Source organism: Tachypleus tridentatus, chromosome 13 (assembly GCF_004210375.1).
Source record: "Tachypleus tridentatus isolate NWPU-2018 chromosome 13, ASM421037v1, whole genome shotgun sequence".
NCBI classification, from domain to species: domain Eukaryota; kingdom Metazoa; phylum Arthropoda; class Merostomata; order Xiphosura; family Limulidae; genus Tachypleus; species Tachypleus tridentatus.
This window is the reverse complement of record NC_134837.1, coordinates 57,413,348-57,437,783: the sequence shown is the minus strand read 5'-3', so window position 1 is coordinate 57,437,783 and position 24,436 is coordinate 57,413,348. Positions and strand designations below refer to the sequence as shown.

The 24,436-nt window shown below is 36.6% G+C and overlaps 2 protein-coding genes across 13 annotated transcripts in view; both read right to left on the bottom strand.

Moving 5' to 3' along the window:
• LOC143239316 (3 beta-hydroxysteroid dehydrogenase/Delta 5-->4-isomerase type 1-like) overlaps positions 1 to 10,853 on the bottom strand; it is a 38,409-nt gene extending 27,556 nt beyond the window's left edge. For 2 of the 3 annotated variants that reach the window (XM_076480273.1, XM_076480275.1), the window contains exon 1: positions 10,696 to 10,853. The gene's annotated coding sequence lies outside the window, so the exon portion shown is untranslated. The remainder of the gene's footprint in view (positions 1 to 10,695) is intronic. The other variant, XM_076480274.1, reaches the window with a different exon arrangement.
• Positions 10,854 to 17,110: 6,257 nt separating this feature from the next.
• LOC143239314 (sodium/glucose cotransporter 4-like) overlaps positions 17,111 to 24,436 on the bottom strand; it is a 35,948-nt gene continuing 28,622 nt past the window's right edge. For 8 of the 10 annotated variants that reach the window (XM_076480267.1, XM_076480262.1, XM_076480272.1 and 5 more), the window contains 3 exons: positions 22,804 to 23,007; positions 21,467 to 21,707; positions 17,111 to 17,729 (listed from right to left, as the gene is read on the bottom strand). In XM_076480267.1, coding sequence (XP_076336382.1) covers positions 17,464 to 17,729; positions 21,467 to 21,707; positions 22,804 to 23,007 — 711 coding nt within the window. In that variant the 3' untranslated portion in view covers positions 17,111 to 17,463. Of the gene's footprint in view, positions 17,779 to 21,466; positions 21,708 to 22,803; positions 23,008 to 24,436 lie in introns of all 10 variants that reach the window. The other 2 variants (XM_076480263.1, XM_076480271.1) reach the window with 1 other exon arrangement.

The following is a 24,436-nucleotide window of genomic DNA, read 5'->3' as shown; positions in this document are numbered from 1 at the left end:
TAAAAGGGAATCATAAAAAAAATGTCTGATGCATAAAATAAAAAATTAAATAGCGTTATAAAGATTAATGGCCTTTAAGAAACTAAAAACATTTCCAAGGTGGACAGTGTCAACATCACCAATAACACTGTCTAACGTTATTGATAAACCTTGGGACAGAACATGTTTAAAATGGTGTCGTCGTTGAGAGTCATAACGACGGAAAGACAGTAAATTGTGGCTTATTGTAACCTGAGTGTTACACAGACAACACATCGGTGCATTAGTCTTAGATAAAAGAAAACGATGAGTTAAAAATCTGTGACCAATGCGTAGTCTAGTTAGAACAACTTCCTCTTTCTAATCCTTACAGAAGCAACTCGGCCAGAGCCCAGTATAGGGTTTTATTTGGAAAAGCTTGTTTTCACGTTGCTCACACCAAGTCGACTGCAAACTGGTACGGAGACGAGCCTTGAATATAGGATTATAGTCCATGTATGAAACAAGTACAAGGCAGAAAGACTTAGCTCGTTCCCGCGAATACCAATGTGGCTCAGTATCCATAAAAAATGGATAGAAAAAGATATTAGAGAAATGGGCCAGTCGGTTTTGAATATCGGCGAGAACAGGGTGTGAACTAATGTGAAGCGATACCAGGGCCAGTAGAGAACTAAGCGAGTTAGCATTAATAGTACTGTTTAGCTTCTATGTGATCCAGGGCAAGAGAAATGGAGTAAAATTCAGCAGTGAACACGGAGACTGTAAAAGGGATACTGCACGCAACCATCAAACCACAACAAACCATGGCAGAGCCCACACAGTCACTTGATTTCAAAACATCTGTATAAATAAGAATGGAACGATGATTCGAAAGATGTTCAGCAAATAACAGACAGTATTTCCAATCGGGAGTGTCTGCGTTTCTCAGATGACTTAAAGACAGGTCACATATGGGGACTATAAGAAGCCAGGGTGGGATGGGCTGAAAGTGGATTTTGCAATGTTATCCAAGAACAGAACAAATTAATGTAACTGTGTCTGGATTTGAAGGCCAAAAGGAGCAATGGCAGACCATCTGGTCTGAAAAAGCATGGCCCATCGAGGAATTAAAACACAACTGCAGATGGAATGCTTTGGTAAGGAATGAAGTTTTGAAGCATATAGTAAAAACATTTGCAAACGGCAGTAGTGCAAAGAAAGTTCCTAATACTCTGTGCATAAGCCCTGAACTGGGGAAGTGCAGAAAGCCCCAGGGCAGAGCCGAGGTCCTTAATGATGGATGAGGTCCAGTATATTTAAAAGCAAGGTCCTCGCAAAGCGAAAGATTAGTAATCCATAACAGAGTTTCAAACGAATAAGAGCACAATATATCTTTAGCATAGAACATCGATCTGCTCCCCAAGTGGTGGAAGAGAGGACACGAAAGATGTTCAATGCTCTTGTAAATTTATTCCATAACTGCTTGATGTGTGGTATAAAGGTCAACTTATGATCAAAGATAAGCTCAGAGAACTCTGTCTCAGGGACCACAGGCAGCACAACTTCATCGACACAGAGTTCAGAATCAAGTTGAATACCCTGTTGGTGACAAAAGTGCATGCAAACGGTTTTAGAGAGAGAGAAGTTAAAGCTATTTCCTGTGGTCTACTGCAGTAAACGATTAAGGGCAGTCTGTAGCTACCGCTCAATACACTTCAGGTTCGACGACTGACATGAGATGTAAAACTTATCGACATGGAGTCAGTTTGCAACAGTAAGAGAGAGTTGCTCAGTGATGGCATTAATATTTATACTGAAATGTGCGACAAAACACAGCCCTGAGGGACTCCAAGTTGCTGTTGAAAAGAAATATCCATTGAAAAGTATTTAATAAATGGGCAAATAGCCACGTATCTCATATAAATGGAGGTCTCGCAAAATGTCATATCGCATGTTGCATCATAAGCCTTCTCATTGTCAAAAAATACTGATACAAGATATTGTCGTTTAAGAAAGGCTTCTCTGATTGACGTTTAAAGTTGAATCAGGTGGACCATGATGGAACGCTGTCGTCGAAACCCACTCGGTGGGCAAGAGGAGGTTGTTTGATCCAAGGAACCAAACGAGACGAGCTTACAAAGACAGCTCGTCAAAGCAACTGGACAGTAGTTTGAAGAAATCTTGGGATCCTTCCCAGGCTTAGAGGAAGGCAGGACAATAGCCTGGTGCCAGGCATCAGGACAAACATCATTCTGCTATATTCTGTTAAAAACAATCAAAAGAATAGCAAAAGAAGCATGAGATAGGTGGCACAGCATTTCATTGTGTACATAGGCTGGACCTGATTGTCTCTATGATTACAATCAATTCTAGAAGAAAGAGGTCATTGCTCTGCCCGAGTCTTGATGGCCAAGAAGGTGGAGGAAGAAGCAGAAGCGTTAAGTACCCGGCAAAAGCTTTCTCTAAGAGTATCCATGATGCTCTGGGTATGAGCTACTTCCTAGCCATCAGAGAGAAAGATTGAGAGAGGGACAGAATTATATTGGCCACTGACTTTTCGAATCTTGTCCTATATGACTTTGGATCTGGTGGTAGAAGATATGCTGGTTGTGAACTTAATCCAAGATTCCCTCTGGCTTTGACGTCTTACCCACTGAGCATGTGCACGGGCCTGCTGGAAAGCGATGTGGTACCAGAGTGTGGGATACCTACAAAAATTATCCCAGGCCCATTTTTGAGCCTTCCATGCCATGCAGGATTCCACCACGGACGAGAATATCGCGGAAAACTGCTTGTATAATACAGTCAGTTTCTGATCACACACAGTCGTTTATGAATGGCTTACAGATGATGGCAGGATCAGGTTCTGCAATAGCATTGAAAAAGGGCCAGGTAGTTTGATCTAGCTTCCACTGAAGCAAGGGGGTGGCATCGACCACGCCCAGTCTCTCTCAAAATTATAGGAAAAGGGTCACTGCCTCGTGGATTATTGTCAACTCTCCATGAAAAATTGAATAATAGTGAAGGATAGCAAACTGAGAGATGAATAGCAGTAAAGGACGGACTAGGTGCATGAAAATAAGTAAATAAAGCCAGTACTGAAAAGAGAAAGGTTGTGATCAGATAGCATACGCTCTATAGAGCGCCCCTTACTATCAATATTAGCACTTCCCCTGTAGAGATGATGTCCATTAAAGTTCCCCAAGATTAAAAGGGAAGACAGCAACTGTTCAATGAGAGTATCAAGGCGACAGGAAAAGAGAACAAACAGTGATGGTACGACTCAAGGAAACGCGGATGGCTACGGCCTCCAAGGGTTTGTCAAGTGGCACAGATAGCATGGTCACTTGCTGATCAACCAACAATGCCACTCCTCCATGCATTCGTCAATCACACAGTCTGTAATTTCTATACAAAGAAAGCTGCCGAAACGTGACTGTATCGGCAGGTTTCATAAATATTTCGTCTAAAAGACATAGGATGGTAGGAAGCAAACAGTGTTTTGATGTCATCCAGATTAGAAGGTAAGCCTCGACAGTTCCATTGTTTGATACAATGGAACGGCCGCGGAGGCCATTTTTATTTATGTGTAGGCGATTTGAGTGGAGAACCTTTCTTTTTACAACCACATCTTTTTTCTATACTGTCTTTATTCGAGGGAGGTCTATTGACCTTCATGGATCCTGCCCTAGGTTGATTTGGCAGGTCTTTGCTGTTTTAAGTGGATTCCAGAGACTGAGGTGGTAAACAAATGATCGTTTTGAATTTTGGAGTGGGAGAAGGTGTACTTGGAACCAAAGGAAGTGGATCTTGGGATTTGCTGGAAAGTACATTAGGGACAGAGATGGGTGTTGCAGTTGATTCATCAACTTGTTTAACCATGGAGGTCAAAAGACTTTTCATTTGGTTTGAGAACGATTCTTTTGGAGGCACAGAGATCCGTCTGCACTCCCACTGTAGTTATGGAACGAAGTTTAGCAGCCCGAGGTGAAGTGGTGGACATTCGACCCTCAGGGTAGGTAATGTTATGAATCATTTTAAAACATTGCACCTCTTTTTCTTCCAACCATTTAAGGTAAGAACGAAAGTAGAATGGGCGAGAGCCACTGCAATTGATGCAATGAGGGTCCATTTTACACTCATAGGCATCGTGGTCCTTGTCAGCACAACGAGCACACGTCAAAAAACCACGACATGACATATGGAGTGACTGAACCGTTGACAGTGGAAACATCTGAGAGAGTTTGGAATGTATGGCCGTACCATACAATTAAGATAACCTGCCTTGATGGTGGCAGATGGACGTGGCGATGTAAATGTCAGAATATGGACATTGGTCGGCATCATAATTCCATTTTTGCGAGTGCAGATACACCTCACTGCGGAAACTCCTTGAGTGGAGAAACCAATGACAATCTTGGACTCGGAGATGTTCTTCATATTCGTGTTAACAATAACTGCTCGTGATGAATTCAAAGTCGCATGAGGTGTAACATCAATAGGTATGTCTCCAATTGTCTTTAAACGCAAGAGGAGTTCATTGTGCTGAGGTGTGGATGTTTCCACCAATGTCACCAGATCGAAGCTTCTTTACTGACTTTGGGGAGCCAGAAAGTCCACGCAATCCCTACTGAATGAAAAAGGGAGACACTTGCTCTGAAGGTTATTCTGAAAGAGAATGTAGGATAAGAAAATGAGGTACAACAGGTGTTACAGTTGAAGATTGCTGCTCAAAATCTTGAAGACGTGGTCGTTTACCTATGGACTGCTTTTTCACTATTTTATTTGGAAGATCCATAATAAAAAAGGAGGTTTCGGCGCCCACTGACCCACCCATCATGGAGCCCTACGAGGGGATGCACTACAATGTGAAACAAGGACACTGCAGCAACGTTAGGGTTTCGTGAGCACTATACCCAAACACCAGCATCAGATACAATATCCACAACACCTGTTGAGAACATCCAAAACTGGTACTTGGTTGACCCTAGCCTCAAGTGGGCCAGCCCACTGCCCCAAGGTGAGAAGGGGACCACCCGAAGGCCGCCCGCCTACAGGAATTCAAGGCCAAAGTGGTGTGTTAGGGTTGGACCCCTCAATCACCAGGATCCCTCTTACGCTTCACGGGTAGCCACACACGGTAAACACGTGGGCGGATGTTTAGATCCCAGAGGAGGTACACTGACTGAGCAGATCTTTCCATGAGAGGTCCCCTCACCACGTACAGGAATCCACACCGAAAGGAGCTAATATTAGGAGTATCGAGAGAAAATAGATTATTAATTTAACAATAATTTTGTTACCTGATTTTTGTCAACCATTCAGTAAAGTATTTCGATTAGTTATTGTTAACACATATTCACTTACTCGATTGATTAGCAGTGAAACTGTGCAAGTAAAATTAAATGTACCTGTGTCGAAGTATCATTAAAGCAAATCCAGTGTTTTCCAAACTTTAAATAACCTTAAGTGGACTTGACCTTATTTTCACCCAATAATCTAAAACAGCTAGCCCAACAAAATTACAGCGTGACAACATTAAGTAAAATGCGAAACTACACTAAATGTCTTGAATGACATATTTTAAAAAATCATAACACGTTATGATACATACTTTTAAGTATAGAAGAATCAGGCTAGTTTCGTGCATGGACGGAAGAAAGAGCTGAAAAACTACCATTACAATATTCGTCTTACTAAGTAGCCATCCAAAGTCAGTTAATTGTATGAGAATCTACACGTGTTAAGTCCTGCTCATGATTTTGACCAAAAAGAAATTTTCCTGTTGAGTTTCGAAGCAGAAAAACCCTTATACAAACAAGTTAGTATTTCGTTGTGTATTAAAAGTTTGTCCTTGAAAATCTGAGTAGTAACTTTTATTTCAGTTCCATTATAATTCACTAACAGTGTGAAACATTGTAACTATATGCGATTTATCATAATCAAACTGTTCTATGAATGTCAAAATACTTAGATATGAACCTGTTAATCGTAAAATGAAACAAATTCAACGACACTAATTAAAATAGCACGTTTCATCATAATTCACAAGTCACATTTCCTATGCAACTTTAATAGCCCCATGGATGTGCAAAACGGACACTGAAAAAGACATCGACAGTAATGGAAAATGCGTTATAATAGCTGTATGCTTTTTTAAAACAGAAAAATATTAGCATAGAAAAATTCTATGTCCATACTTTTACATAATAAAATTCATCCAATTTTTACCAATGTCATTACTACGAATTTCCTACATTATATTAGCCTTGATGCAATTTTTAGCTGATGCCGTGTGGGATATTACTATTAATGTTACTTGATGTTATCGACAATTATATATTTTACACCAGAAGTGTCGCATAGTAAGTACTAGATTCCCAGCTTCAGTCCTTTACATCCTGGATTACTTTAACACCACAATACCACATCTTAAGCTATGTCTATTACATCCTACGTTACTCTCACATAGTAATTCCACATGTTCTACCTCTACTGTCCATCCATACTTCTAGAATTTCCTAAAATATAAACAGACTCGTAGTTCCCTTAAATGTTTGTTTCTTTTTTAATATCGCGCAAAGCTATTCGAGGGCTATCCGCGCTATCCGTCCCTAATTTAGCAGTGTAAGACTAGAAGGAAGGCAGCTAGTCATCACCACCCACCGTCAACTCTTGGGCTCCTCTTACTAACGAATAGTGGGATTTACAGTCACGTAACACCCCCACGGCTGAGAAGGCGAGCATGTTAGGTGCTACAGGGATTCGAACCGCGACCCTCGGATTACGAGTCTTGACACGCTTGGCCATGCCGGGCCTCCCTTAAATGTCCTTTAATTTTTTCTTCCTGTCTTTATATAGAAGGTTAACTACAAACCCGCCACAGTTTTACTAAACTGTCAATTAAACTATCATATATAGTTTAAGAAAAAAAAGTGATATTATTCACAATTTTGCATACAGAGGGCATTCATGCAGTATATTCAGGTCGAATCAGCCACTTATTTAAAATCTAGTTCTTGTACGAATAAGGTTACCTGTAGCTGCAGGCTGTAAAAAAAAATCTAAATTTAGCGACAACTTTTGCAATATCTGTGCGTTAGACAACTATAAAGTGGGTGAGACTCAAGTACAAAGAATATGTTTTTGTGAAACTCGAGTGATTAACAAAAACACAGAAGAGTGAGAGAAATATGCTTTGCAATTTAATTTTCCCGGTTTTATATTCTACAATTATTTGTTGTTTAGCTTTAGCGACTTCTTGGTCATGACAGTATGTATGTGCACGTAAACAATTCTGGAACACTAAACATAATGCAAGCTATATAAAATGGCCGAGTTGTTTTGAGACATATGCGACTACAAAAAAAGAAGAAAAATCCCTCAGAAATGTAAAAACACCAGCATTTTTTTTGATCGACACAAGAACATCTTGGCTTTTTTTTTTTTTAATTTAATAAAAGACATGACAACCATGAAAAAAGAACATGCTGAAACATGGACTCGCATATTCGGTTTATTCTCTATCACAAGAAGTAACGGATGAATTTATCAGCAACTGATAAAACAATTAAGAAACAGCTGTGGCACGGCATGGCCAGGTGGCTAAGGCACTCGACTCCTAATCCGAGGGTCGCAGGTTCGAATCCCCGTCACACCAAACATGCTCGCCCTTTCAGTCGTAGGAGCGTTATTATGTAACGGTCAATCCAACTATTCGTTGATATAAGAGTAGCCCAAGCGTTGGCGGTGATGACTAGCTGCTTTCTCTCTAGTGTTACACTGCTAAATTAGGAAGAGCTAGCGCAGATAACCCTCATGTAGCTTTGCGCGAAATTCAAAACAAACCAAAGCATAGCTGCCTGCATGTTGTTATGCGAACTAGACAGGTATTGCATATATGATGAAGAGAGTCCTAAACACCTCTCCTCGATAAACTTATACATTAGATCATTAAGTTAAAATTAAGTATTTAAACAAAGCAATATAAAAAATGAATATAAATAAAAAATATTAGTGTTAAAATAAAACAAGCCACCTATGTTCTAAACTTAGAAAATCTGAAAGAACAATATACTTGAACATTGCCCTGAAATTGGCCCGAGTTATGCTCATCACTCTGACCCTCATGTATTTACTTTAAATGTATTAATAAGTCCACTCTAACAATGAAAAGGAAGGAGGAAGAAGTATAGTGTACCTGAACCTCCCGGGTATATAAATTTATATACCCAAAAGACTTTGAAAGAGAGCTGCCTGTATTTATATTGTTTACGCATATGTACATCATATACACACACACACACACACACACACAAAGTAAATGAAAATTTGGCAAACTTAATCAAAATATTAAATGTATATTCTCCTACTTTTTATATTATGGATGGCATCCGTTAAAAATTCGAACCAAAAACGTGTTTAGTTTAATCAGAAACTAATGTAACGCTTATATCCATTACTCTCTGAGCACTTTATAGTAACGAATTATTCTAAAATATTATCATCATGAAGTTACATAAAATAATATAAACTGTACGAAATTTCTACGAATAAATTTTATACGTGATTATTAAAATATATAAATTAGTAAAGCATTAAGAACACAAACACTGATGATAAGGAAATAGCAGATTATTGTGTGCGTGTTTTTAGCAAAGCCGAGGGGTATTGAACCACTGATTTTAGTGTTGTAAATTCGTAGACTCACCGTTCATATTACACAGGATTAAAAAAAAATGTATCATTTATAGACTAACCATATACAGTTTTCAGTCCCAGTACATATTCCAGGAAGTGGGAGGAATCTTGTTAGGGCCATAATACCCATTTTGGTAAAATAATGGCATAAGAGAGTAGTAGCAGTATTAAAACAATCAAATTTACTGAAGAACGTTGAAACACATCGAGATACGGGACTGAAGCTGACCGAAGTGTGAATCCGAGGGTGCAATATGACAGTGACATTACTGATCAAGACACGAATGTTACAGCGTTTGCTATCGATGAAAATTAAGTATTAGGTTGAGGAATAATTCGTGAGCGTTTTTAAATAATTTCATTCAAGCATTACATGCAAGACTATACAATACTTCAATGCATGAACACATTACACCCAAAACATTTATTATGATACTTTATTTCATGTAATACCTAGGTATATAGTATGCATTGTTTTAAACGAAATTGCAAGAAATTAAATGCGAAAAGCAGATGGTGTTGAAAATGCTCGATTTTGTCCACTTGACATTCCATTTAATGAGCTGAAAATGAAAGCAAAAATTAAAGACATATGAAAATCAAACACATCATCTATTAGAGCAAAAAATTATCTACCAAATGACATGAAATATTTTGCGAAAGCGTTTCATTTATAAATATATTTTGTTAACTTGAAAAAACGCTCACGAATTATTCCTCAACCCAATATAAGTAGTTAAGTTTCATTGTATTACTAACTTGTTTAAAATAAATAAAACTTTTATCCAAATGATTTCTTTTTACATAGTGACTTTACATTAAATCTATGTGCTAGCCCAACTATGTGAGCTTTCCCCACTTTGATAAGATTCATGTTCGACAAGAACTGTAATGCACAGGAAAGTATAATATACAGTTTTTATATAATAATAATGGCAGTGACCAATAGTTATCAAGCTAACGAAGTATTGAATTAATGCGGTGTTCTCTTTTCGTTGATAGTTCTTGAGAGTATTTAGTATGATTCAGTTATAATTATATAACTTTGATCTGACAGTTTTATATCTCTGAATATATTAAACATTTATTTTTTCAGTAAAGTTTATTGTTTTAAAGCTACCAGTCTCCCATGACGCCGATTTGTTTACTAAAATAAATGCTTTATCGTTAATAATTGGGAGGTACCAGTTTTAGAGAGATACGATGTGTATATTGAAATACTAGGTTAGAACGTGAAAGGACAACACTGAACAAAATACATTTGTCTAAACTTTTACCCAAATTCAGTTCTATAGTCGCATTTTCCAATCATAACAATATCAGTTACCACTCTGTCACAACGTCAAGGGAATTTGGGAACACTGATACAAATTTAATGAATTTGGAATCCTAGTACTATATGAATTGTAAAGCATGCAACACTCGTAATGTAGAACTTTCATTTTGTTCAACAGAATGCACCCTTTAATGATAAAAAAACATTAAGGAAAAATATGATAGAAAATAAAGGCACGATTGGTATGCAAAAAGCATACTTTCCTTACTGTCAGTTCACACCCGTCCTGTTAACAACAGTGAGAGTTAAAACTGTCAGTTATGTTAATTGTTAACCGCATATAAAGTTCAATAGTATCTAATGTATAGTTCTCATAAGAGGTATTTATCGTTGCTTTTTTATCATTATTATTTCACAACAGTGAATTTTATAGTAATTTCAGAAATAGTTTTCCAACTATTTGCAATTTCCATCCATCAAAGTACAAAGTAGCATGTCTTTATTTCAGTAAACTGATTTAGTTGGGAAGATAATTGTTCACTAAGTATAACGTGATGAAACAATTGGGATACGTTAAATCCACGAACAGCGCAATTTAATACTGTAGTAACATTGCTGGTAACGCAATTTAAATTAATCCGATTACTACAAAATTGAACTTAAGTAAATAAACTTTAAAAAGTATAAATGTAACGACATTTTGTTATTACACTCAATGTGTGTTTATCTAACATAAATACACCTTCAAGATAAAAGCTTACCTGAACAACAGAATACCTTCTTGACCCTTCAAACTGCACACCTTAAATGTGCATGAACCTTATTTGTACCGCTACATCTAACAGGCTTACTCTCTCCGAACCGTGATTTGTGCCACGTCGCCCCACTCTTTCTCCTAGCGGCAGTTCCCGAACTTTCGGATCTAATACTGTAAACGCAAAAGTAGGACAGGTGCTTGACTTCAATCGCTCTGCACCAATGATTAAATGTTAAAACGTCACGTGATCTAGTCTCTATTTGTAGCGTTGAAAATAAGTGGTTCCATAAATTATTATTTGTTGGGAGATTTTACAAGTCATGAAAATAAATGTCTAGTTGCATATGTGATCCAGTTATTCGTATTTTAATGGATATAGGACTGCTATATTTCTAGAGTAAAAAATGAGGCACTCTTTGTTACGACACGGAGAGACACTGAAACTATTTAAATTAGAATAACACTTTTTACCACTTGCTAAATAGGCTGATGTTTACTGCATCGTGTTTTGGAACCGTAGAAAACAAGATATGTTAAAAGCTTATACAGTTACAAAAATATAAACTGCCTCAATTATTTTTTTGAACCTACTCGAAAGAAAAATATTACTTCTCCGTATTTTTGTTGTTTCTTTGTTTTTGAACGCCTTTTTTTCTTTTTTAATTTCACGCAAAGTTACTCGATGGTTATCTGCACTAGCCGTCCCTAATTTAGCAGTGTAAGACTAAAGGGAAGGCAACTAGTCATCACCACCCACCGCCAACTTTTGGGCTACTCTTTTACTAACGAATAGTGGGATTGACCATCACGGGTGAAAGGGCGAGCATGTTTGGCACGACGGGGATTCGAACCCGCGACGTTACGTCAAAAATACATATGATCTTACCTGAGTTTAACTTATTTACAGTGTAGTTCTTCATGTTGTTTCAGTCGAGGCCAAGAGAATTGAAATTTTTGATTTACAATACATTTTTTGGTAGGCCTACGGTTATATTCAGCTCCCGACTAATTACTTTATAATAAATAGTGAACCTAGAAATATCATAACGATAAATTTTTACTGTACAGTCAGATAAGAATAGTTGAAGAGTTGACAGTGGATATTTTAGACTACTGTCCTTCTTTACAAACTTATATATTGGAGTGCACTATGCACAGGTAGTGCTGTAGTTTTTCGCGAAATTTTTGTAAACAAGTAAACACTCGGTCAAAAAGAATTATTCGATTAACTAACGAAAGATCTTTTCTAACTCGCTGAATTTCAAAATGCGCAACATTCATCTGTCAGTGTGAACATTAACCCGTGCATTATTTCATGTAAATACTGGCTATATAACAAAGCCAATACGTCCTGAATCTTGAAAATTATAGAAAAATGTCTTATAAAAATACGTTTAAAGAACTTTATATGAATGGTCTATTATTTTCGATCTATATATTATTTTACAGATGACCTGAACGACAAATTTATGTCTGTGATGTGGAATCAATTCCCAGATGTTATGATGTTCCTGTGTATCATGTTGATTCCACCAGTAGCTTAATTCGCTGAAGTATAAACTACAGAAACATAAATGGTTATAAATACTTTTCACCAGGATGAGTATCACACACGAAACCTAAAGAGACTGTTTTTATAGCTGTTAAGGTGAGTGATTTTTGTCTTTTTTTGTAGTTTCTACCTTTTTATTCCCACTTTTGTCTTACAACTGCAGCAATCCGTATTGATTTTTTATGGCGGTCAGTTGAAAATCTGCTTAAAGAGGTAGACCAGGTTCTTATCGTTGTTTATTGATGCAACCAAAACGTAATGGTGGGAAAGCATTTTCAAGTTTTTCAACAGCCTAAAATACACGCACGCTGTCGTTCAATATGGGCCCGGCATGGCCTAGCGCGTAAGGCGTGTGACTCGTAATCCGAGGGTCGCGGGTTCGCGCCCACGTCGCGCTAAACATGCTCTCCTTTTCAGCCTTGGGGGCGTTATAATGTGACGGTCAATCCCACTATTCGTTGATAAAAGAGTAGCCCAAGAGTTGGCGGTGATGACTAGCTGCCTTCCCTCTAGTCTTACACTGCTGAATTAAATTAGGGACGGCTAGCACAGATAGCCCTCGAGTAGCTTTGTGCGAAATTCCCAAACAAACAAACAAATCGTTCAATATGTCAGACACAAAGAGAAATTAACGAGATCACGTGATATCATGACGCCATTCTGAAAGGGCTAAATAATATTTTGGTATCAAAGTCGAGTAATAAGCCTCTTGAAAGTTTGCATTCGTGTGTCTTAAAGCTCCGATCTATACTCATAATATCATAAACTTAAACTTGAAACCTAATTTTTCAACTTTCTATAGAATAACGCCTCCGACTGAAATGGCAATTTGAGCCTTGGACTTAAAATCCTATACTAGTTGTGACAATGAAAGCGACACGAGTTTCTTGTTTATGTATTTATATAGAGTTAAGATAGTCTCTCGGAAAACGTGTATTTTATTTTCCGCTTAAATAAAAAAGTTTCTAATTCTAATGAATATAAGAAGTTGAGGTTAAACATCTTTTATTGTATAGATTTATAACGCTATTGCCCTTTAGTAGCAACTATATAAGATATTGTAACTTCACTAATTATCATGACCTTTCTAATAAATAGAGTATATATAAACAGTGTATTTAGTACCAACTTTCTTTCATATTTTAAGACAGCCTAGGTACCTTTTAGTGACTGGAAATTCACCTTAAATTGGTCAATATTGATTTTTATTTACTCAATGTTAAAGTTTTATTTGTTTGTTTGTTTTTGAATTTCGCACAAAGCTTTTGTTTGTTTTTGAAATTCGCACAAAGCTACTCGAGGGCTATTTGTGCTAGCCGTCCCTAATTTAATTCAGCAGTGTAAGACTAGAGGGAAGGCAGCTAGTCATCACCGCCAACTCTTGGGCTACTCTTTTATCAACGAATAGTGGGATTGACCGTCACATTATAACGCCCCCAAGGCTGAAAAGGCGAGCATGTTTGGTGCGACCGGGATTTGAACCCGCTATCCTCAGATTACGAGTCGAACGCCTTAATTCACCTGGCCATGCCGGGCCCTAGCAGTCAGTGTTGCCGATTCAAAATCTGCGGAGCGTAGGACCAAACTCGTCGCCAACCATACTCGCCTTTCAGCTGTAGAAATGTTATAATGTGATGGTCAATCTCACTATTGTTTATTAAGGAGTTGGAGGTAGAGGGTATTGATTATCTGCCTTCTGTTTATCACTTAATAATTAAGAAGAGCTAAAGCAGATAGCTCTCTAATAGCTTTGAGCTATATTCAGCAAAGAAATATTTGGTAAGATACTCGACTGAAATACTCGTCTTAAATACTCCAGTTTCTTATTTAACTTAGTTGAAAAGCAGAATATCTAACCGAAAATACTTTTTATTTACCGTGTTTACTCGCTTATAAGACGGGGATTTTTCCTCGAGATTTCGGGCTCAAATTGGGGGGGGGCCCGTCTTATAGGCGAGGTCTACAGACATAGAAAATAAATTTAGTTCACTCAGAACTGTGCAGATATTTCAGACAGTGAAAATAGGGAAGTAAGCTATCTTGTTATTATTAGATCTGTGATTGTGGAGAACACGGAGGAATGTGACCTCTACGATGATGGATTGTCCGAGGAGCAGTTTTATGAACTGTTTGGAGATAGCGACAACGAATAATTTGAAGGCTTTTGAATTTCATAACTTGCATACTGATTTGCTGTGTTCTATTAAAGTGCAGTTTGCGTAAACTCTTTTAATACTTTGAAGAAATGTGGTTTAAAAGTTAGCATAAACGTACTTTGATACTGAAATATGTTGTGATAAGTTTTGTGCGTTAGATTGTTTTTTGTTATGTGTTTTAAATATGAATATTTATCATACAGTAAATAAAATAGTTGATGAAATTTCATTAAACGCTTGAACACCGAGTTTGGATTTATTCATTTATTTTCACTTTTCTATCACTTCTATTTTTCTTCTTCTAATCTGAAATCGAAATATCGTATACGAAACCCAAAATTAGGTTTCTATTAATTTCCATTGTTTTCACTTTTCTCTCGTTACCTGCTTTCCTTCCTTCGTCTTATAAACGAGTCTAAACAGAATATCGACAATCTCTCAGGTGAAGTTGGGACCCGTTTTATAAGCGAATCGTCTTATAAACGAATAAAAACGGTAGTTGTTGTTAAGTGTAAAGTTACATATCGAGTTATCTGGGCTCTGCTTACCATGGGTATTGAAACTTGTCGTAAGCCTGCAGATTTGCTTTTGGTTTTCTGGGAGTCAGAAGTCTTCCTAAAATGTAATATCAAACTGATATACTTCTATTCTCTACGAAACATATGAAAATGTGGGTGTAAGACAATCTACTATTTGTATGGGCTCGTATGCCAGTGTAAATACATTAACCTTGCTATCGGTCGAATATCGAATACGTGTGAGTACATTTTGTACCGAAATATTACTTTATTTTCTACGGAATTTTTATAGAAGCTAAATAAATTATAGGAAATTATAAAACATTTTTAGTGATGAAAAGCCTATTACAATAATAATGATAACGAAAGAGTTGAACAAATACGCCCAACTAATTTTATTGTTTATGAAGCACCTGTCTTGGGGTATAAACTGATAGTTAGGTACTCAACTTGCAATGTGCAAGTCGGGTAATTGAAACTTATCACCGAAGATTCTTCTCCTTTCAGTCGTGGGGACTTTTTAATGTGACTGTCAATCCCACTTGGTAAAGTGTAGCCCAAGAGTTGGCAGTGGGTGATGTTGACTAGCAACATTCCGTCTTGTTTACCGCTTCAAAATAGGAGCAGCTAGCACAAACAGTTTTCCAGTAACTTTGCGAGGAGTTCAATAAACGAACAAATATTCCTATTTTCCGCATATGTCGAAGGTCTCATTTTATATTCGAAAAAGAAAAGGAGTTTGATTCTTTTAGAACAAAGCTACATTGGGTTATCTATTGTGTCTAGCGCGGAGAATCGAGCCCAAATTTTAGCACTGTACGTACGTAAACTTTGTGCTGTCCCACTGGAGACAACAATAAAAAGAAAAGAGAGAAACTCTAAATATTTATACTTAATTTAGTATTAACTGAAGTTTTGTTTGTTTGGAGGTAAGCGTAAAACTACATAATGGGTTGTCTGTGTTCTTCCTACCACGGGTGTTGAAGCCCGGTTTCTAGCGTCGTAAGTCCGCAGACGTACCGCTGTGCCAGTGAAAGGCGGTAATTGAAGGATGAAATGAAAGATGATGATTTGAATGGATGGTGCTACGTGAATGACAGTTAGTTTGGCCAATGACTTTATAATATTCGATATAAGTTTTGGCACACAAATCAAAGGGATTTATATAATGAAAAATACGATTGATTTAGCTAGTTCTGTTAATTAATTAATTAATTTTTATAACGAAATAGTATATTTATGCAATTTAGTTTCAATAGAAATCTGAAGACACAAATTCGTTAACAAATTTTATTTATTATATATTCCTGAATAATTTTTCCTTAACTATTGCGGTATCTATAAAAAAATCTTATTAAGTTTAGAATTTAGGTATAAAATAAAACGTTTAAGAAATTTAATCCTACAGTGTATTTATTTTGTGTTTATTGCAAAGTTATTAGTCATATACCACTGTTCCTAATACTGAACTATTGACCAGAGAGAAAGTAACCAATCAGCAGTATAATACCCTCCACTATCCACTATGAGGGCTTGCCAGTTCGGAAATCTAGGACTGTGTCACAAATATTCTTAATACAGACCACGTCAACGACAAATTGCATCGTTAGGCTTAGTAAACCATGAGGTGACTGCAGAGTAGTGAGATTAATACTAGAAAACGTAAGAAATTATGAGCTGTGGTTAATAGTTGACAAAATTTCAACATCAAGTTTGTGTGTTTTAACAACTTTCAAACAAGAAATCTCACTGCCAATGTTGCCCGTAACAAAAACATTATTTGAAACTAAATATACATTGTCTAACGTCATTGAGCAATTAGTGTTGTTGATGCGTATTTAATGTGGACTCAGTTATAACAGATTAACAAAAAGGAACAGAAGACACCACCGGACATCTTGTCCAAATCTGCTTAAACAGGACTCAATTATGTTAGACTTAGCCATATTTATTTATCAAAAGTTTAGAATAGCTATTTTTTTTAAATACTGCATATACGAATGTTACAATTAATGAATTTTTTTATATTTTAATGTTACTTTTTATCATTTCGTGTTCTATTAACCAATGACAAATTGAACGAGACTTGTATACTTTAAGTCATGCTAAAGGCTTTGACTCTTGAAAATGCACCAAGACATTATAAGATCCACATTTTCGAGAAAATTGTGACTCGTAAAATACAGCGATTCCTTTAACCTTTAATTACATTTACGTTTATTTATTTTCATAACCTTCGTGAGAAGACGTGAAAGAATTCCGTAAACTGAATAGGATACAATAACTATCACTCTTGAAAGTGAACAACGACAAATTAAATATGGTTCACAAAGAATTTCGCAAATTCAAATTGCGTAAAAAGTGACAGAATTATGTCGTTATACATTCCTACATATATTTCTATATAAATACATATAAATATATTGGTCCGAGTAAAACACTGAAGCTCCCTGTATGAAAATAAGTGGATAAAGTTTCTTAGAAAATCCATTTTCACAATATTCATATAAAAACATTAATTTGAACTGATGTTGACAAATAAACTTTTAACTAATTAAAAACAAACTTAGATTAAAGAATATTTTTTGTCCAAACGATAAAATGTATGTAAATAAATTGGTGTATCGATGTTGACAGTCCATGTTATTATTAGGCATAAAATCCCCACACAAATCCGCCAGAAACGGCCAATAAGATGGCACCGAAGTTGCAACAGTTCTTCCACCTGCTGTCTTCCTGCATAGAAAGTTGGGCTTGTTCAGCTTCCTCCTGAGGAGAAAGATTTTGAGACTCCTCTTCCTGCTGATTGTTACTGTTGATTCCAAATACAAAGAAAATAATTCGTTTCCATGCTGGAAAATCTGGTAAGGAAATACAAACTGGGTAAAACAAGCGTTACACTTACGAAAAATCTAATGTCAATAACAAAATAAAATACGAAAGTATCATAACAAAGCATAGTCAGCATTACTATAAAGCACGATCAATAATACAATAAACGTAACGTCAGTAATACAGTATAAGCTATATGAATAGTACAATAAAAAGCTGTCTATACTAAAATGCCCCCCGCTAGTACAGCGGTATGTCTCCGGATTTACAACGCTAAAATCAGGGGTTCGATTCCCCTCGGTGGGCTGAGCAGAGAGCCCTTTGTGGCTTTGTTATGAGAAAAACACTATACTAAAATAAATCTTGCATCAATAACACAGCAAAACGCTATCAATATTACATTTTACACCAATAGTACAGTAAAAAGCTGTTAATACTACATCTTACATCAATAATACATTAAAATATTGTCATTATGATAGTAGATTAACGTTAATAACAAAATAAAATATAATTGATATTAAAATAAATATAACTATTAATACAATAAAACAGTTAATATTACAAGAAATATAGAAAACATTGTCATTATTTCAGTAAGTTAACATTAATAATACAATGAAACGTCATCAATAACACAATAAATATAATGTCGATAATAAACACAAAATTAGTTAAATAATTCCCTCGCTGTTACAAGATACATAAGGTACATTAGGCCAATGCTTTTAAACTCCGGTTCAAATAGCACAAGTGGATAAGAATGGTGACCTACTCTTCCTGGACATGACACCAATCAATCGAAAATTAACCCCAACTAACAGCTGATTACTGTAAACTGGAACAATGGGTGTAAAGTGTTTTACTCAAAGGCATAACAGCATGATGCGGGCTGAAATTGTAACCACCTGACTAGAAGTCCAAAACTCAAAGTCACCAACCCACGTTGCTTCACAATAAACTTATACCCAGCTACGTTTGAAGGCTCATAACGCTAAAAATTATACCCGTCGGCACTGAGTATCCAAAATGGGACTCCCAATAGAAATTATTCGCTGGATTTCTAACATTCTGAAAGACGGGACCATCAGAGTGAATGTTGAGAGCACCTAATCCGAGTGGTGCACTCCAGAGGCGGATGTCCCTCAAGGAGGAGTACTTAGCCCTATACTGTTTATAATGTATGTCAGACATGCATTTTAAGGACCTAAACCACAAATTTTGTTCACAGTTCGCAGATAATGTTGCAATCTGCAAGAGTGCCCCAAACCAAATACCAGCAACATACAACCACTACTGAACAAAATAGAATTGTACTGCAATAAATGAAGAATTAAAAGAAATGCGCATAAAACATAAGTCATATTGTTTAAAAAATCGTACAAAAGATCAAATTATTACCGTAGTTGTACCGAAACACGACTCTTGCAGGTATCAACATCAGAAAAATTCTCAAAGATTACATTTGACTCGAAATTCAACTGGATACCACACATTAATAGCTTAAAAACTAGAATTTGGAAAAAGTTTGAATTTCAGGCAAAGCTATACGAGGGCTATCTACGCTAACCGTCCCTAATTGAGTAGTGTAAAACTAGAGAGAAAGCAGCTAGTCATCAGCCCCCACCGCCATTTTTACCCACAAATAGTGGGATTTACCATAGAATTATAACGTTCCCACCGTTGAATAGGCGAACATGTTTGGTGTGACGGGGATTCGAACCTACGACCTTCAGATTACGAGTTGAGTGCCAATTTGGAAAAAAGCGGAACTATATTACGAACAGGGAATAACAGTACGATCACACACAAGTGAAGCTGATAAAAATATACAAGTTAATAATATTACCCAATGAGATACATGTGGTACGAAAAGGGTTTGTTAATTAAAAATGCGGGCAAAATGTAACATACTGTGATAATACAATAACAAAGTAACAACGGTTATTACATAGGATTCAGTAAGAGGGCAAACAAAAGAACGATTCCTGAGACAGAAGAGGAGGTCTACTCTGAACTTGACCCTCGCTGGCCCAAAACATGAACTGAATCACGATGAAGAAAAATAATCGTTAAGGCACAGATTGTGTAGTTGTTTTTTTTTAAATAACAAATAAATAAACATTTCAATCAAATTAACGTCAACGTTACCGAGTATGTGTTCTTTCTTATAGCAAAGTCACATCGGGCTGTCTGCTGTGTCCACCAAGGGGAATCGATCCCCTCATTTTAGCATTGTAAAACTGTAGGATTTACATCTCAGCGGGGGATGTTTATCAGTGAAAACAGTATTCAAAATCGTGTACGCTAAATAAATCAATTTGCCAGTAGTGTTACGACGATGTAATAGAACAAGGTATTTATACTGTAACTTAACTTGCACTTTTACTTTTATTACATTTCATAAACTATTTGAATTTCAATTAAGATTCACGTTCATGAGAACGTTAAAAATGGCATTATTAATGTAACTTACGAGATTTGTAAACACCGTCTTGTAAAAAAAAAGTATTAGAAAGAATAATCATTGTTGTTTGTTTATTTAGTGGGCTTCGTTATCTCTGCATGGCCAGGTGGCATATGGCGCCAGACTGGCAATCTGAGAGTCGTTGGTTCGAATTCCCGCCCCAACAAACATGCTCGCTCTTTCAAGTGTGGTGGTGTTATACTGTAACGGTCAGTTCCATTATTCGTTGGCAAAATAGTCCCAAGAGTTGGCATTGGGTAGTGATAACTATCTGCCTTTCTTCTACTCTTTAACCGCTAAATTAGGAACGGCTAGCGTAGACAGCTGTGGTGTATCTTTGCGTGAAATTCGAAACAAATCAAACCACTCTGGCACACCATAACTTTATATGAAATAAAGTTATTTTAACATACTCAACCAACTGTATTATATGACTACAATATGTTATCAATCACCTAGAACAGAAAGAGGGAAGGCATATTACTCAAGCACGTGAACTTCAAAATCAAGAAATAAATATTTTATGGATATTTTCATTATTTACTTTTGAAGTTCGAACGCCATACAGTGTTGCAGCATGATTTATCTCGTGACGTCACGTACAAACTGCAACGTTAACATTTTAGGGTGTATTGGATGACTCACAGATAACCCGTACCTAATTTGATGTGATAATCAACACCAGAAAGTTGTGGATATTCTGATCGAATAATGGGACTTTAATGTCACTTTTACAACCGATCTATTGTTTCAAAGTATGCAACTTTGTTTTTGTGTTTTTTGTTATTGTAGTAGTAGTAGACCATGAGTGGAAACGGATTTAATATTTTATCCTAGTTCTTGAAAATTAAATATTGAATAACAGTAAAAACATGTCATTAATAGTATAAAGAACATTATTTCACAATTTTTAGATGGAGCATGGCCTAATGGTTAGCGTGTGGGGCAAAGTGCTGAAGAATCCGAGATTCGATACGTAGTGACACTGAACACACCCTGTATTTTTAGCTGTTAACGCATTACAAAAGTGATAGTCAATCCAGTTATTTGTTTGAAAGGGCCAAAGAAAATTTTTGCATCAGCGAGTGCTACTGGCTAGTTATCTTCCCTCTTAATAGTAGTTCAGTATTAGGGACGCAAAAACCTAAATACTAGGGTTTCTGACTTGAACATTTTGTACAACTGTGCTCAAGGTGCCATTCCGGTAAAAATAAAAAAATAAAAGAAATTCATATATGTTTTTTCTTTACCTGTTTGATTTTCAGGACTAACAACTTCACTTTCATTTTTACTCTTGTCATCTTTAGACTTCATTTCGTGGGCTTCAGTTTTATTTTTTCCATTCTCCGAGCTGAAGGCTGGATTGACTTCCCCTTCATTGGGCACTGAGACTTCTTGAGAATTATTACTTTTATTTTCTCGTTTCTTCTTGCTGATCAGATCCTCGCGGATTTCAGAACTGAATCGGGTACTGAAAGTTAACCTATAAAGCTGTAAAGGTAAAGTTGAAAGTAAATATTTAAGTTTCTACAACTCTTCTAAGTAGCATGTTACACTCTGAGTATTGAGTGAAAAACGCTGAATTAAAAAAAATCGAAATATATGCATTAAGAAAAACTATCTAGAACTGATAAAGAAAAAACAAGAAAGAAAGACTGTTTAGGTGATTTCTGAATTTACCCATTTTCAAAATATTGTATTACTTCTCTTTAATATAATTATTACTTCTCTTTAATATAATTATTACTTCTCTTTAATACAATTATTACTTCTCTTTAATATAATTATTACTTCTCTTTAATACAATTATTACTTCTCTTTAATATAATTATTACTTCTCTTTAATATAATTATTACTTCTCCTTAGTCTAATTATTACTTCTCTTTTGTCTAATTCCTATAATATCATTTACAGCTGAGATAATAAAAATTATCTGCCAGGTAAAAATGTGTTATATCTTCACGGTGATCTTGATTTTACGTGTGTGTGTGTGTTTGAAAATATGAAGAACAATTTATATCGGAAAACTTAAATAACATATCTTTCACTCTTTGCTATAATTGTTTAATCCACATTGTTGTGCACTCTGTTACAAGTAACCACCCAACTTGTCCAAGTGAGTTCATTTAATTTGGTTTGTTTTGAATTTGCAATGCTACACGAAGACACTCGACTCGTTATCTGAGGGTCGGGGGTTCGAATCCCGTCACCCCAAATATGCTCGCTCTTTCAGCCGTAGGAGCGTTATAACGTGATGGTCAATCCCGCTATTCGTTGCTAAAAGAGTAGTCCAAGTGCTGACGGTGAGTGGGGATGACTAGCTGCTTTCCCTCTAGTCTTACACTGTTAAATTAGGGACGGCTGGCGCAGATAGTCCTGATGTAGCTTTGTGCGAAATTCAAAAACAAATGCATATTAATGGAGTAAATATATGTTGGATAAAACGAGTAAACTATTTTTGTTGTTTTAACGACGAAATTCAATAATTATTTTACAGTGAACTTATAAAACTCTGAATCAGCAAACGAACGTTCACAATATAACACATAAGCAAAACACTGAAGAGATACAAAACACGTTACTTACGTATTTCATGTCTATTGGCTCAGTGAAAACACTGATAATTATGGTCACTGCAGATGAAATTATAAAAAGTATACACCCGAAGTGTAAGTAGTGAACCTTAGCTATTATCGCAGGTTGAAGTTCAGACTGCCCAGAATAAGAAAATTCCCAGATGAAACGAATCAGTCCAACAACTAATCCGACCATCAAGCCCCAGAAGGCTCCCTATTAGATGAATAAAAAAATTTGTTTGTTTGTTCATAGCTAAGTTTATATATATATTCTTCACAACAACACAACACATAATTTATTTTAAAAATAAATATATTAAGCAAATCTATCATTCGATTAGTCATTTGTCACTAAGTATTATGGATTCGGAGAATTCCACCCCTCACCAGTAATCCTGGAGAAGTACCAATCGAAAAAATAAACAAACAGGTTTTAGACCAAAAACAGCTTGTCGGAAGAATAAGTTTGTATCATCAATTGTAAATAACTTTGACATTCTATATAAATATAGATTCACTGTTGTGGATAGTAATAGACAACAAAAAATACTGTACAGAAAATTTGTTCTGCTATCAAGCGAAACGGATACATGTTTGTTTGTTTGTTTTTGAATTTCGCACAAAGCTACTCGAGAGCTATCTGCGCTAGCCGTCCCTAATTTAGCAGTGTAAGACCAGAGGGTTTGTTTGTTTGTTTGTTTTTGAATTTCGCACAAAGACCAGAGGGGTTTGTTTGTTTGTTTTTTTGAATTTCGCACAAAGCTACTCGAGAGCTATCTGCGCTAGCCGTCCCTAATTTAGCAGTGTAAGACCAGAGGTTTGTTTGTTTGTTTGTTTGTTTTTGAATTTCGCACAAAGCTACTCGAGAGCTATCTGCGCTAGCCGTCCCTAATTTAACAGTGTAAGACCAGAGGGTTTGTTTGTTTGTTTGTTTTTGAATTTCGCACAAAGCTACTCGAGAGCTATCTGCGCTAGCCGTCCCTAATTTAACAGTGTAAGACCAGAGGGTTTGTTTGTTTGTTTGTTTTTGAATTTCGCACAAAGCTACTCGAGAGCTATCTGCGCTAGCCGTCCCTAATTTAACAGTGTAAGACCAGAGGGTTTGTTTGTTTGTTTGTTTTGGAATTTCGCACAAAGCTACTCGAGGGCTATCTGTGCTATCCGTCCCTAATTTAACAGTGTAAGACTAGAGGGAAGGCAGCTAGTCATCACCACCAACCGCCAACTCTTGGGCTACTCTTTTACCAACGAATAGTGGGATTGACATTATAACGCCCCCACGGCTGAAAGGACGAGCATGTTTGGCGCGACGGGGATGCGAACTCGCGACCCTCAGATTAGGAGTCGAACGCCTTAACACGCTTGGCCTTGCCGAGCCAAAGGGAGAGCATGTTTGGCGCGAGGGGAATGCGAACCCGCGACCCGCAGATTACGAGTCGCACGCATGGCCATGCCGGGCCGAAACGGATGCATTATAAAACAAGGTCTTATATAAACAGCCCGGCATGGCCAGGTGGTTAGGGGCGCTCGACCTCGTAATATGAGGTTCCTGTGTTCAAATCCCTGTCACACCAAACATGTTGGAGATGTTATAATGTAATGGTCAGTCCCACTATTCGTTGATAAAAGAGTAGCTGAGGAGT